At 54.5% G+C, this 15,003-nt stretch overlaps 2 protein-coding genes across 2 annotated transcripts; one reads left to right on the top strand and one right to left on the bottom strand.

Annotated features, from left to right (window-relative positions):
* The first annotated feature begins 1,097 nt into the window (after positions 1 to 1,097).
* On the top strand, positions 1,098 to 2,466 carry OCEL1 (occludin/ELL domain containing 1). Its single transcript, XM_006898272.1, has 5 exons — positions 1,098 to 1,175; positions 1,335 to 1,546; positions 1,759 to 1,924; positions 2,133 to 2,186; positions 2,344 to 2,466. Exons 1-5 carry the CDS (start codon positions 1,098 to 1,100, stop codon positions 2,464 to 2,466), a joined length of 633 nt encoding a protein of 210 aa, XP_006898334.1.
* Positions 2,467 to 5,681: 3,215 nt separating this feature from the next.
* On the bottom strand, positions 5,682 to 14,907 carry NR2F6 (nuclear receptor subfamily 2, group F, member 6). Its single transcript, XM_006898271.1, has 4 exons — positions 14,447 to 14,907; positions 10,428 to 10,522; positions 7,098 to 7,679; positions 5,682 to 5,970 (listed from the first exon to the last, which is right to left on the bottom strand). Exons 1-4 carry the CDS (start codon positions 14,728 to 14,730, stop codon positions 5,696 to 5,698), a joined length of 1,236 nt encoding a protein of 411 aa, XP_006898333.1. The 5' UTR covers positions 14,731 to 14,907; the 3' UTR covers positions 5,682 to 5,695.
* Positions 14,908 to 15,003: the final 96 nt, after the last annotated feature.

Raw genomic sequence — 15,003 nt, 5'->3', positions numbered from 1 at the left:
GTTGGAGACAGTGCGATTGGCACAGGACAGAGCGGAGTTTAGGGCTGTTGTACATAGGGTCGCTATGAGTCGCAAGCGACTCGACAGCACATAACAACAACAACAAAACTTGAAGATATTGGGGCTGGTTAAGAGTTGAACTTGGGGAGCTCTGGTGGCCTAGTGGCAAGAAGCTGCACTGCAATCCCAGAGGTATATGGTTCGAATCCATCAGATGCTCTGCCGGAGAAGGAGGAGCAGTATCCTCCTGTACCAGTCAGATAGTATTTGACGGTACACGCACACAAAATGATAAAAATTTAAAAAAATTTTTTAAAAGAGAGACCTACTAAAAAAAAAAGTTGGACTTGAACCCGTGTTCCCAGAGTGTGTGGGTGAAATACCCTTTCCAGTCCTCTCCCATCACATCACGCCACGCCCACGAGCATCCGGGCCCTGCCCATAACAGGCCCCGCCCACCGTAGGCCCCGCCCACCCCGTCCAACAGGCCTTGGGGCACTTTCATTTAATGTACAACCGGAACAGCCAGGCGTTCTCTCTGGGAGCCAACCTCGTCTAGGAACCCCGGACCCTGGGACAGGTGAGCCTGACGGGGGCAGTTAGTGCTGTCTGCAGTCAGGGAGGGGTTCCTGGGACAGGTGAGCCTGACGGGGGCAGTTAGTGCTGTCTGCAGTCAGGGAGGGGATCCTGGGGGACTTTCCGGGGGCGGTGACTCGGGTACTCACTCGCGGCGTTCAGCAGCTGAATCTAACTCTGGCAGAACGCAAGTTAACCTGATTCAGGTTACAGGCTACGTGGTGACGTCTGTATTATTTACTTGGAGCTGTTCCGGAATGCGCAGTCAAGGGCGGGGTCTGGGTTGCTCTCGGAACCAATCATCTGCGTCTATGCAAATAGAGGCGGGGCTGGGAAAGGGTTGCGGAGCGCAGAATTCGGGGTTCCAGAGCTGTTCTTGGCGGTACTAGATCTCCAAGCTCGCCTGCCCACTGTATCCGCAGGCTGCCCGCCGACCACCCCCGCCACGTGCGGACCACGACGCCACCCGCAGGACACACGCACCATCCAGAGGACCCCGGAGAGGTGATACTCAGAGGCTAATGTCCACCAGCGAGATCTCGCAGACTCGGGGCTCCCGGGGGAACCCCCAGTTCCGCCTTCCTGGCCCTGGGCCCCCGGTGAGTATGAATGAGGAAAGAGCCCCCATGCTGAGACTTATTGCAAGAATTCAGTCCTCACAGCTTGAGAAATTGAGATTTCTGTACTACCCTGTCTTCCTCTCTGTTCTTCACCCCAGACTTGATTCTTTTCCCCTCTCCTAATCTTTACTCTTGCAGCGTCTGCGACAAAGGAACCCCCGAGTCCTGGAAACCAGCTCGCCACGCAATCTGCACCAGCCCCAGTCCAGAGCCCACCGAGTTAGACCCAAGAAGATAGTATTTGAAGATGAGCTGCGTCTCCAGACTCTCTTGAGTACAAAGAAGCCTGTTGGAGCCAGCTCTGGAGAATGTATACCACGGAGGCACTACCCAGTACCCGACTATGAGCTGTGAGTGTCCCCTTACCGTTTCTGATACTTGGGAACTCAGAAGGGGCATTGACATTAGGGCTTTGATGGGTGAGTAGGAGTATATGAATTAGTCAGAAGGGAAGAAAGGCATTGCCAGCAAAGGCACGAAGACTAAATGGAGAAAAAACAAACTGTGTGTTAGAGGAAGGGGAGAGGATTCTTTACATAAATAATCTTTCTCATCCTGACAGTAAATACCCACCAGTGAGCTGTAAGAGGGAGCGGAGTCGCTACTCGGCTGTGTTTCAGGACCAGTACTCGGAGTTCTTGGAATTGCAGCGTGAGGTGACTTCAGTGCAGGCAAAGCTACAACAACTTCAGACTCTGCTGAGCTCGCTGCCCCCACCCCACAGCCAGGTCAGCGCCCAGAAAGCAGAAACCCCTACCCCAAAGCCATTCTAGAGAAAATCTTGGGCCCCCCTCCTTTTTCAGCGAGGTAAGCACCAGAACATGTGAGGCCAAGATTCCCCCTAGACCAGCCACTTGGTGACTCTCAGACCCTTGGTTTCCTCCTTGCTCCCTGAGCCAGTGTCCCCTGAATCCCTTCTTCCTCCTCCCTTTGTAGAAGGAGGCCCATGTCACAGCTCGAGTCTGGAAGGAATTTAAGAAGAAGCAAATGGTGAGTTGTGCTTCCTGTATGCCCCATCTTGGCCTTTGTGCCTTCAGACATTTGTGCCCGTTTTCAAAGAAAATTGAGGTTCAGAAAGGGAGAGACTCAGCATGAGAGCTGTAGGTCAGGCAGCCACAGGAACTTCCCCGATTCTTGTCCCACCCAGGACCCCAGCTTTCTGGATAAGCAGGCTCGTTGCCAATACCTGAAGGGCAAATTGAGGCACCTCAAGATCCAGATCCAGAAATTTGATGATCAAGAGGACAGCGAGGGTTCAGTGTACTTCTGATGGACCCAGCGAACAGGCGGAAGGACACGCTGGCATGAAGCCTGCTCTGCCCTTGCTTCAGTAAGGCTCCTGCAGTTTTCTACATCTGTGCTGCTTGCGGTTCCTTCTGCCTGTGACAGCTTCCTGACTACAAGTGCCTCAATTTTTGTAGCTCAATTCCTATGAGCCCTCCTCCAAGAAGTCCTCTTCTGGGACCCCTAGTCCCGACTTCATGGGGACAACAGAACTCTCAGCTCTGTCTTCCAGATGCAGTTCATTCTCTCCATCTCAATGGAATAAACATCAATTAAATGCCAACTGTGTACAGCTACCGTAACATTTTTTTTTAACTTGTTTTTTTTTAATTTATTTATTGTGCGTGTACCGTCAAATCAGATCTGACTGGTACAGGAGGGAAATTTTCCCTCCTTCTCCGGCAGAGCATCTGGTGGATTTGAACCGTGTACCTCTGGGATTGCAGTACAGCTTCTTGCCACTAGGCCACCAGAGCTCCCTTGCTACCGTAACATTTCTAATTTCACTTGGCACAAAAAATTGGTTTTCCCCCCTTTAGGTGTGTGTGTGGGGGGGGGGGGCTCACACATTCCAAGGTTCCTAGAAGACCGGCCCAGGATCTCCTAAACCAAGTGAAAACTCTTGTATATGTAGGGAGTTAGTTCTCTCTGCCTCAAGAGTCTCAATTTGTCTCTGGCTGGAAATCAGGATTAAAATCTGGCCTCACTTCCTTAGTCAGTCTTGGGGGTGGTCCCGAGGACCTTTAGTTTTTGCAACTTCAATAATGGAGGCAATAGCTTCAAAATGGTCTTTACAGTCTTGTGTGGGTGCGATGCTGAGAGTCTGGGAGAGATGGCCCTGGGCCCACTGTGATAATAGTAATAATGGAGGGGAGCCTTGACACCAGGGAGCTGGAGATGTCCACCTGCAAGAAGGATTAGATAGGTGGGGTTTTGTGGAGAACTAGTTCACTATACAAAGTCATAAAAATTAGCCTGGGACCAAATGACAGGCCAGAACCCCATGATATTACTCAGTCTTTGATTTGTGAATCTGTGTTGCTGTCCAACCTACAGGAGTGGATTTGCATTCACTTAACCATCAGAGTGACGTTGTGAACCCTGAGCAGGGTCCAGTTCTGCCTCTGGTGAGGGCCCACGTGACCTCTCTCGTACCCTACCCTGGTCCACTTCAAGGTAGAGAGGAGGCCAACAAGTTCCCTACCAATTCCATAGAGAAGTGGCATCCCTCATCTTCCTGGGCCTCCAAGACAGGCATAGGGGAGGCTGAGGTACAAACAGCATTTTGGAGACCTATGGTAACACCAGGATAACACAATTGAATTCTCCCCTGTCCTCAAACAGCATCTTTGGCAAACAGTCTTATTTTTGCCAGGCAGACCCTCAGTCATGTCATCCTCCCCACAACCATTTTACTCACCTTTCCTAAAGCCACAGCCCTGACTATACAACCCCACAGGTGCCTTTCCCGCCTCAAAGCAGGGCTCAAACTTCTGAGGTAGGGATGGCAGGGTCCTTCATGCCCTGCACCATTTCATTCCCAACTTGACTCAACCAAGTTCAGATTTCAGTCTGTCCTTACAGTGGTCCCTACATTTCAAATGCCAGACTTAAAGCGGTCAGTAGTTACATCATTGCTCCTGTTAGGTTCCACTGAGTACAACTCATAGCAACCCTGTGAACAAAGATGAACTCTGCTCTATTCTATGCTATCCTTACACTTCCTGACACACAAGAGCCCATTGCAGCAGTCATCATGTTAATCTACCTGGCTGAGGGTCATTTTTGTTGTTAGAAATAGCTACACAGGAATAGAAAAACCAAATTCAGACTGGCTCAGGCACAAAAAGGGAAGTTTGGTTTCGTGGAATTTAAATACCCAAAGGCTTTAGGAATGGCTTGATCAAGGGGCTCCAAGGCATTCTGGAAAGTTGATATTAACTCTGTAAACTGGGCCACACTGTGACTATATCCTGGTTACAAACCCTGCCATCAGACCTCATTGACCTGTTATGTCACATAATCTCTCTGACCCAATCAGTGTGACCAGGGAGGACAGCCGTGGCTAGATAGGCAGGTCTAGGGCTCACCTAGAGCACATGGACTGAGAATTGGGGAGAGAAGACCCAGGAGCCCCAGTACCAAGATTCTTTTTTTTCCCCCCACTCATAGATTTGTTTACTGGGATGGTTTCTCATCTTGATTCAGGGTGGGTTTTTTTAAATTTTGTGTGTGTGTGTGTGTGTGTGTGTACCGTCAAATCAGATCTGACTGGTACAGGAGATTGCCCCTCCTTCTCCAGCACAGCATCTGGTGGATTCGAACCACATACCTCTGGATTACAGTGCAGCTTCTTGCCACTAGGCCACCAGGGCTCCCTTGATTCAGCGTGCTTTTAGGGCTTAGTCATAAAACAACTGAGCACTATAAACATGGTGACTTTCTAGCATCTCGGACACATCCACGAAGTAGGAGTTGAAAATCTGCACCACCTCTGTGTTCTCTTCGGTAGAGGTTATCACCACTGAACTGCTTATTCAGAAAGCAAAGGTTTGTTCTAGGCCTTGAACAACTCCCAGGCTCCCCTCCTATAGCCAGTGCAGAGCATGCACGTGAACCCAAGCCACACAAGATTTACCGCCCAACCCTCAGCCCACTTCTCCACCTGTCCAAAAGAACAGCACCCACCAGTCACTGTAGGCTGGGGTTGAGTGGTTGAGATTGTGGGTGTACTATGGGACTGGGGTGCTTGGATAGGTGTTAAGGTGGAGGGGCGCCCTCCTTAGCCCCTCATTCAGCGACAGCACCGGCGCCACACAGGTAGGAAACATCTTTATTACTGTGTCCCCTTGATTCATTCCTCATGTAGTGTTGGCCGTGGATCACGTGTCCGGAGAGTCCACCCCGCCCATGCTGAACCCCGCCCAGCTGGGGCTGTCCCCCAGTGCGAAAGCCAAGCCTCGATCCCACCTTGAGGAACCATGAGTTCACCCTTGAGTATTGAGGGGCAAGGCTGACGAGGGACTGGACCATCGGCCCTGCCCCCATCTTTGCGTGGGGGCTGAAAGACGTGGCTGGAGTCCGGACGATCCATCTCTTTTTTGGTTTCATGATCATTTAAAAAACAGAAGAGACAAACATTTCACAGTCTTAAAAAAAAAGGAGAGTCTGAGAAAGGGCCAGGGGCCCTCCGCCTGCATGCGTGTCCCTGGGGGTCACTGGCCGGAGCCGTAAGGCCAGTTGAAAGTACTCCCCGAGAGCAGCATGTCCCGGATGAGCGTCTCGATGGGCGTCTTGCCCACCAGGCGCATGAAGAACAGCTGGGAGATGAGGGAGGCGGGGACGGCTCGCAGGGCTGGCAGGCGAAGGAGCAGCCGCCCGAAGCGCTGGGGCTGCGAGGGGTACTGGGCCCGCACATACTCAGTCAGCGCCACCTGCGCCTTCTCCTGCAGGCTCTCCACGTGCGCGGGGTCCGACAAGCCGCAGGCATCTGGGGGGGACGAGGGCAAAGTTACGGGTGTGGGCAAGGTAAGGGTGTGGGGAGTCTAGAGGATAACACTAGGGGCACTTGGGATGAGGTTCTTGGGGCACAGATGGAGGTCTCTACTATGCGGAAAAGGGTGCAACTGTGATGTCTTGACAGTGAACAGACCGCCCTGTGCTCTCCAAGGAAGAGCCTTTGCAGGGAGACAAGTTCTAAGGAAGTTTTAGGGGATGCTCAGGTTGAGAAAGGGTTTGTGGCCCTCCCGTGCTGCCTGGAGATGCATGAGCGTACTTAGTATTTATCACACTGACGAAAACCACATTTAGCAAATTAAAGCCGCTTTCCAGAGTGGCTGATTTCTGGGCTTCCTGCCCCAGGGAGACACTTGGTAGGTCTGGAGCCTTTCACAGGAGGGAAAGGATTCCTGTGGGGAGAGTGCCCCAGCGTGCAGAGCTCGCCAGGCCACCATTCGGAGAATTCCGCTGCGCAGCCCTTAACTTACAGCAGCTGCTTGGTTACCAGGGAACAAGCGGGAGCGATGGGAGGGGCCTCAGAACGGAGTCCCACGCCTGCGCAGTTCACAGCTGGCAGTGTGTGAGACCCACTCCTAGGTTTACAGTCTCAAGAATCAAACGGACCTGAGGGAGCCCAGCTCCCTGCCTGGCAACCTCGGTAAAAGTTCATGAAGCATGTAGAAGGCTTTGCTGTAGGGTCAAAGGGCCAAGGGAGAACAGGGGTGGCAGGGAGGGGCTACAGCCAGAAATCAGTGTCTCTAAAAGTAGCTTGATATGGGGGCGGAGAGAAGGGAGGCAAAGGAAGATGAGGGAGAGCCAATGAGACCAGCGAGATTCTTAGGTCAGGGGAACTGGGCTCAATGTTTTCAGGGAGTCATACAACAGGGATGTGAACCCTTCTTGTACCACTTCACTGGCCCACTGCGCACTGGCCCCACTGCTGCGCAGTGCGTGCAGGGCCCCCAGCTGTAGCTAGGTGGGGCTAAAGCCTGGGGGACATACGGCATTTCTCGGCCTGCTGTCCCATCAGCCATCGCAGGGTACAGCAGGGATGGCTTGAGAGCCAGGTATTTGGTGTCCATTGAGGCCGGAATCCCTCCCACCCCTCTGGGCTCTCACCAGGTGTAAAGAGTGCGATGGCCTTGAGGCAGCCGTACTCGGCCGAGTCCACCTGCAGGCGGCCCAGCTTGTCCACCTGCTCCTGGAAGGCGCGCACCTGGTCCATGAAGGCCACCGCGCGCTCGGCGGCCATGGGTGCGGCGTGCAGCCCGGCAGCGGCCAGCAGCGGCGCCGTGTGCAGGGGCAGCGCCGCCTGCGCCGCGTTCAGCACGAACAGCTCGCTCCAGCTGAGCCGCAGCAGCGCCACCTGATCCGCCACCGGCAGCTCGGGGAAGAAGGGCGCGTGGCGCGCCCACTCCACAGTGCTGAAGAGCAGCCGCGCCGCCAGCTCGCACACGTTGTCGATGCCCAGCACCGCGCCCGCCCCGCCCGGGCCGAACGCGCCCGCCGCCCCTGCGCCGAAACGGCCGGTCGCCGCCGGGTAGGGCTCGGCACGCAGCAGCTGCGCGATCAGCTCCGACACTGGTTGGCCCGGGAAGAGGTCGCCGCCCGCTGCCGCCGCCAGCGCCGAGCCCGGAGGGCTGCCCGATGAGGTGGCGCCGGCGCCCGACAGCGAGTGTGGGATGCGGCCGCGCTGCACCGCTGTGGGGCGAGGAAGAAGGGGGCGGGAGAACGGGAGGGTGGGGGATGGGAGGCGGGGGATGAGGAGAGAGTGATGAGAGGTAAGAGGTGGAATGGGGGGGGTACATACAGGTTACCCGCAAGATGGGGTGGTAGAGATAGGAAAAGGGCGAGAAGAAAGAAAACAGGGGCATTGAGAGGGAGACCAAGAAGGGGAAAGAGGGAGGTAAACAGAGAACAGGGGCGATAAAGAGGGAGAGGAAGACACAAAAGTCACCAGAGGCTCACTTTTCAGCACCTCACCACAAGCTCCCCAGATTGTCCATTCCCCCCCTCCCCCCCTGCTGGGGAGATCAAAATCGAGTTCTGTAGACAATCCCAGGTCAGCTGTTCAGGTCCCTGTCATGGCCCCAGCCAACAATCTCTGAGCCCCATTCCACCTGGGGCATCATCACATGTGTGAAAGGGACCCTTGGGTGGGGGGGGCATCTGAATCACACCTGGCCCCCTCCAACTGGACTCAGCTGGGGGGGGTAGTGAGCAGCTCAATCACCCCCACCTGTCTGCCCTTCACGGGGTTCCCAGAGCTGAGGAGGAGGCCAGGAAGGGGTAGCAGCTGCTCTTCTGCAGACAAGCTCATTTGTCTCCCAGCTCATCCCCTCCTCCCAGGCCGTGGCCCTCCAAAGACTGATCAGGTTTGTCAGTGTCCCCGTGGTGACCCATGCCCTGGAGCCTCTCCTGGTCCAGCTTGCAGCTGCTGCGCTATTAGTAGCCTCCTTAGAATGGGTTGGGGGTACCCAGAAGTGGGGGTGAGACAGTCTGAGTTCCTTGATGGCCTGGACCCCAAGAAGGATCCATGTCTCAGCATTAAGTGTGAAGAAGGAAACTGAGGCACAAAGAGGAAGAGATGGCCATTTGCCCACCAGCTTAGGCTGCCTACAACAGGCCTTCCAGGGCAGGCAGGAGGGGGAGGAGGATGCTGGGCTGGGGGCCAGGTGGGGACTAATTAATGAGCATTAATGAGCTGGCACACGCTGTCTGGGCACCTCTGTGAACTCCTGGTCAATCCGCCACAGAGCTGACAAGGGAGGGGAAACAGGAACCCAAGGCTTCAGAGCCCAACAGAAAGCAGGGTCCAGGGTTTGAACCCGCTTCAACAAGTTTCTGAGCAAACTAAAGGTCATCTGTCCAATGAGGGTACCTGGAGGGGCCCCAAAAGTGAGTATCAGCTTGACACTTGCTCTCTGTGCCTTAGTTTCTTCATTTGTAAAATGCAGATGATAACAAGAATAGTAATTATAAGATACCTATCAGCCTATCAGTGAGTGGAGGATTTGTGTGTCATTTACAACAGCACCACCAAGCACATGTAAGTAAGTGCTAAGGGGATGGTAACCTTGGCCACCAAACATTTATGGGGAACAGCTCCTGTGTGCCACACTCTGGTCTAGGCTGGGGATCTGCAGCCTGGAACAGGACAGATAAAAACCCCTGCCCTGAAGGAACAGCTTTTCTGGCAAGAGTGAGTTAATTATCAAGTAAGGTACAATTAGTTGCCCTCAAATTTATTCCAACCAACTCACGTGGAAATGAAAGTAGAAGGAGCCCTGGTAGCACAGTGGCTAACAGCGCAGCTAATAAGCTAAAGGTTGGTGGTTGGAACCTCCTAGCCTTGTGGGAGAAAGATGTGGCAATCCACTTCTATGAAGATTTATAATTTTGAAAACCCTATGCGGCAAGTCTACCTTGCCCTACAGGTAGAACTTGGGATAGACTCAATGGCAGTAAATTTTTTGGTTTAGTGAAAGCAGGGAATTGAGAGGGCTTTGTGGCAGAGATGAAGGAGGAGTCGTGCAGCTATCTTAGGAGAAAGAGTACTGAGTAGGACAAATAGCCTGTGCAAAGGTCCTGTGGTAGGACTGGGCCTGGAGTGTATACTATGTTTATATTTTTATCCCTGAGACTTTAGAGATCTGAAGCCTTGATTTGAGGCACCTTAGCTACCAGGTCTTTTTGGCTGAAAAAAGGCAGAGGCAAAATCTGGGCCAGGTGAGGGTAAATGGTAGAGGCAAAGTTAGGGATGAAACAAACTCTTTTGGGGACAGAGGCTGTCCCCAGCTTCTGCAGAGGCCTGAGGGAGAAGAAATCAACTTTAGAGCAGGAGAGAAGACAAACGCAAGACACAGGTTAGAACTGCCAGACTGGCCTATGACAAAATCAACTGAGGGCTCTCATCCAACTGGCCACATTCTGCTCCTGAACCCCAGGGCTTGTTGAAGTTTCTGGTTCGTTGAGTTCTAAGGTCATGGGCAGAGTTCCAGGGCCAACCACCCATCACAGGTCCACCAGCTTCTTCCACCTTCACCTCCCTACCACCCAGGGCCAGGAGGAAAGGAAAGCTGCCCTTTGCCTTAATGATCTGAGCTACTTCCTGCCTTTGGGCAAACATGAAGCAGGGGTAGGTAGAAGGAAAGACAGCAAAGCACAAGAGGAAAAAATGTCCTTGGTCACAAAGTGGAGGTCAGGCTTGGAGACCTCAGCGGGAAGCCCGGAGCTGAGGAAGCTGCCCCCTTAAAGCAGGGGTGCGGTCAGAAGGATTTCTGGGAAAGCGGAGACAAGAATGCTGGAGAACAATCCTAAAGTGGGCCCTGAGTCGGAGAAGCCGCTTGCACCCTGGGGTCCTAGCTGGACTCTTGCAGCCCCATGTGCAGGCCAAAGGACTATGGGGTCGATGGGGGCAAGGTTACATATCCACCGAGGGCCACTCACCCTCTTTGCGCATGCCGACACGGAAGCACTTTTTGAGGCGACAGTACTGACACTGGTTCCGGTGGTGCTGGTCAATCTGGCAGTCACGACTGGACCTGGGGGAGGGACACAGAGGTCAAGGGTCATGGTGGCACCCACGGGCTACTTCTTAAACCACCTCCTGATAAACAAAAGGAGGGGGACCTTAGGGATAGGGGACAGCTAGGGCTCAGCCCGCAAGTCTGCAAAGAGAAAAGGGGCAGCTGACATGGACTTATGAAGGCTGAGCCATGGACCTTCTGTGAAGCAGCACAAAAAGCAGTATTCCAAAAAAAAAAAAAAGCAGTATTCCAAAGATATAACTGGGTTTTGAGGGATGAATAGAAGTTCTCCAGGTCCCCATCAACAAACGAATAGATAGAGAAGCTCTGGTACATTCATACAATGGAATACTATGCATCACTGAAAAATAAGGACCTCATGAAATATGCAAAATGGGTGACCCTGGGGAACATTATGCTGAGTGAAATATCAGTCACAAAAAGGACAAATATTGCATAGGGCCACTGTTGTAAAATGGGACTGACATCAGGGTTGAGGCAAGACAGAAGGAGGGGAGGAATAATGTATACTGCTTTGAAACAGATGAGGGAGAGAACTGTTTAAAAGGGATATATGATTGGGTATTATTATGACAGGAGTCTAGAATGAAGGCTGCACAGTGGAGTGGACTTGAGGGTAGGGATTACCTAACAATTAAAGAGTTTTACTTTTCATGGAGAAGAGTGAATTGAGGGGGTGGGTGAGGAGGGAGAAAAGTGCAACAACGAATGATTAGAAACCCTAAGTCTCTGTAAACTTTCATTAAAATTTGTAATAATAATTTAAAAAAGTTCTCCAGGTGAACAGAGAGCACGCCAGGCAGCAGGGATGATGTTGTTATGTGCCGTCGAGTCACTTGCAACTCATAGCGACCCTATGTACAACAGCCCTAAAGTCTGCTCTGTCCTGTGCCAATCACACTGTCTCTGATACACCCATCCCAATTACCCCAGGCACTGAATCAATCCACCTCAAAGAGGCAGCAGAGATAGTGAGGGCAAAATCTCGGAAATGAGAAAGTATAGAGGCTCAAGTTTGATTTGGTCTCAGTCATATTAAAGACCTCAAGGGCAAGGTGAGATGAAGAGGACCCAGGAGCTGGGCTGTGTGTGAGTTGACTAAGGGACCAGAGACTGACCCCTCTGGTCCCACAGGAGACTGAAATCCATGAATGAATGATCTCTCCTGTATCGTCCCACATCCATTCTCTGAAGGAGCCTATGACTCTTCTGGGAAGCCCCTGGCGGTTAGTCTTGCCTCTTTGAGGGATGCAACAGGTAACCTCCATAAGGTAATGAGCTCTCCATCCAAGGCCTGACCCAAGGGGTCAAGGTGCTCTTTCTTCAAATATGACTGGCACCTTCTGCCCTGTTCTCCCTTAGCAGGACCTCTCTAAGGCCCAGGGTCCTCCCACAGGCCAGCCACCAAAGGGGTGCCCCAAGACAGAGAGTAAAACACTCAACACAGGAATAAAAGTAATTCGGTGTCAACTGTCTTTCCACCAACACACCACCAGCCTCAGTTTCTTCAACTGGAGGAGGGTGGGCAGAAGCCGACCCTATGTGGGATGCATTAAGGCTTCGAGTCAGAATTCAAGAAACAGGTCCCAGCCAGGGTCTCAAGGGCAGGGCTGGAGAGGCTGAGGCAGGGTGACAGAGAGCCTCGAAGCACCAGCCACCAAGCCCAGGCTCAGCCTCCAGCCCAAACGGCTGAGCACTGGGAAGAGGCCCTGTTAGGGCAGAGGGAGCTCAGGCAGAACCAGAACAAAGCCCAGCAGGCGGTGGGAGGGCCCAGGGCAGCCGGCTGAAACAGCCAGCCTGGGCGGGAGGGCAGTTAGGGGCCCCACTCAGGGCACCCTCAATGCAAGAGCAAACCCTGCCACCTTCTGCTTTAATTTTTCCAGTTATGATATTGGGGAAAGATTTCCTGTCCACCCAGCTTGGGTTTCTGAATAAATGGTAAGTCCTGCCTGTTGTCCTACCTAAAGAATGCATGCTTTGCCCCACCCAGGGCCCCAACCCTGCCTCTTCCCTGAGCTCCTCTTGCCCACAGATTCTGGTCACAGCCCTCTCATGGTCACATAACCTTTACAACTCCCCAGTATCCTCAGTTTGGCAGTTCAGACCCACTCAGCTCTAATTTTTCCGGTGTGTCTGCTGTGTCTAGCCCACCTTCCAGACCCCTCCTTCAGACACTCTTCCCTGGCCTTCACACAGAACCCTCTGTTCTCCCCTGAGACACCCCTCTTCTCCTTCCTCCACTGAGACTCCAGATCCATCCCTCCCCCTGACCCACCATTGACCCCACAGGCATAGAGCATCTGTTTCTAGCTTTGTCTCCCCTAAATAGGGGGCTCCAAGCAGGCTAAGGCTGAGGCTGGGGTCTTTCCAGGGTCCTGCCCAATCCAGATCCCCAGGGACCTTTGCTGACTCAAACTAGGCTCAGAAAAGGAAGTATGATTTCACCAGGTCACACAGCACAGTGCTGCTGCAGAACCTTCTGGTCTGTAACAACGCCCTCCCCCTCAGCTCTTCCTGCCCCAGCCTCAGGGAACCCCGGGGACCCTGAAGCAGCTGAGTTCCCCCCTCCCTTAGCCTCTCCAAAGGCCCGGTGAGAGAGCAGGCAGCTATTCCAGAAGCAAAAATGAGGCCAAAGTCTGGTGGCCCAATTAGTGCCGGAAGGGGTACCAGCTCCTCCTGCGCCCCATCAGCCCCAGGCAGTCCCTGACCTCTGGACCTGGGGTCAGACTCCAGCTAAAAGTACCCCAGCTGCGTTCTGGCCAGTGACCTCTCCCAACAAACCCCATCAGCAGTGTTCCCTGAAGACACTTTGACCTCAACACAGTAGTACTCTCCCTAACCACAACTCCCCTAGCGAAGTCCTAACGAGGTGGGTGGCAGAGGTCCCACCCAGAGGAGGCAGGGTCCATCAACGTGTTATCCGGTGAGGGCAGAGGACCAGTGTTCTGTGCCCCTGGGTTACAGGATTCGGTAGAAAGGACCGTGCTCACCCTATGTGGTGCAAAGCAGGGTTATTTCATAAACGGAATTAATGCAGGGGACCAGGGGTCGTACATCCCTGCCAAGTGCCTTCTCCGGGGGACCTTCTGCTCACAAACCTCAACAAGAAAAACTAGACCACGCCCTGCTGCCAGGACTCCAACCTGGGACAACCATGGCTCTCAGGAAAGACACCACTCCCACCCCGAAGTTTCAGGGATTTTCCAGGGCCTCATATCTGCACCCAGCCCGAGCTGAGGGTGTGAAGGGTCAAATCTGGCCACGGTGGTTTCCGGGGACCCATGCCACTGGTGAACCCAGGGAGTCCCCCTCCCTGATGCGACTGGCTCTGTTTGGCCCCCTTCCCCCAGAGGGCCCCAAGCGAGGGGGGCCCGCCCTGCGCCACCCCAGCCTCCCTTGCGCCGTGGCTCTGCTCGGCCGCCAAAGCGACTTTGGAAGTGATATTTGACCCCAAGGGCGCGCCGTATCGATCCGCGAGGCCGCAGACAATGGTCTCCGGACGCTGCGAGCGCCACGGTCCAACTTCCACGTTCGATTCCCGCGGGATCCCCTGCGCGCCGGGATCCCCCGCGACAAGGGACTTGTGGGGAGCCCTGGCTTTAGGCTCTCACCCCTGACAGCACCCCTAATCCCCTTCAGGCCCCTCTTATACGAAGATGACCCCTACTGGGAAAAAGGAAGGAGGAGGAGCAAATAACTAGGGCGGAAGCCGCAAGGGACCACCTGATGGGGGACCTGCATCGGTGCAGCGCCGACTGTATACACAATCCCCGGGATGGAAAGGAGTGGACCGTGTCCCCATGTTAAAGGGGGAGTGGAGGCCCAGGGAAGGTCAGTGCCAGGCCCAAGGTGACCCAGCGGGTCAGAGGCCTGCCCAGGCCGGGCGCACTGAGGCGGCTGCGCTAACGGGGGGCTCACCGGCAGGTGTAGCTGAGGTTGCGGCGGATGCTCCGCTTGAAGAAGCTCTTGCAACCCTCGCAGGTGAAGACGCCGTAGTGCTTGCCGCTCGACTTGTCCCCACACACCACGCAGTCCACCTGCAGCCCCGGCCGCTCCTCGTCGCCCGGTTCGGCGTCGCTGGCGGCGCCAGGGGGTGAGGCCGAGTCGTCCTCGGCTGCACGCGGGTAGCCACCCGCCTTGTCCACGCCATTCGTGTCACCGCCGCCTCCGGGGCCGCCCCAGCCGCCGGCCACCATGGCCATAGCCCCCGGGCCGCGGGGCCGGGGCGCCCCCGCTGCGCGCCTCCCGGCTCGCACCCCTCTCACTCCACAGTGCGCTACCCGGCGCGCATTCGGCCCCAGTGCACAGGGGACCCCAGTTGCACCCCTCAAAAAAGTTTTGTAGCAGCAACTTCCTGCGGCCGGTCCGCGCACCCGGGCGGAACTGGTCGGGCCGGTTCCAGGCCAACTTTCCCACGCGTGCGCGGGCCCAGGGGCGGGGGGGGCGCACTAGCGGCGATCCCCGGGGGCCCCGGG

Source organism: Elephantulus edwardii, unplaced genomic scaffold (assembly GCF_000299155.1).
Source record: "Elephantulus edwardii isolate Elephantulus edwardi_28Jun2011 unplaced genomic scaffold, EleEdw1.0 scaffold00226, whole genome shotgun sequence".
Classification (NCBI taxonomy): domain Eukaryota; kingdom Metazoa; phylum Chordata; class Mammalia; order Macroscelidea; family Macroscelididae; genus Elephantulus; species Elephantulus edwardii.
Note: the sequence above shows the minus strand (reverse complement) of the source record. Positions and strands in the feature narration are given on the sequence as shown.

Bases quoted from the DNA above. Each gene is read 5' to 3' on its own strand.
- OCEL1 (XM_006898272.1), top strand. From the start codon at position 1,098: ATGTCCACCAGCGAGATCTCGCAGACTCGGGGCTCCCGGGGGAACCCC. The intron at 1,547-1,758 runs GTGAGTGTCCCC...TCATCCTGACAG, and splicing joins CCAGTACCCGACTATGAGCT to TAAATACCCACCAGTGAGCT. The intron at 2,187-2,343 runs GTGAGTTGTGCT...TGTCCCACCCAG, and splicing joins AATTTAAGAAGAAGCAAATG to GACCCCAGCTTTCTGGATAA.
- NR2F6 (XM_006898271.1), bottom strand. From the start codon at position 14,730: ATGGCCATGGTGGCCGGCGGCTGGGGCGGCCCCGGAGGCGGCGGTGAC. The intron at 10,523-14,446 runs GTGAGCCCCCCG...TCCCTCCCCCAG, and splicing joins AACCTCAGCTACACCTGCCG to GTCCAGTCGTGACTGCCAGA. The intron at 5,971-7,097 runs GTGAGAGCCCAG...CGTCCCCCCCAG, and splicing joins CATCGCACTCTTTACACCTG to ATGCCTGCGGCTTGTCGGAC.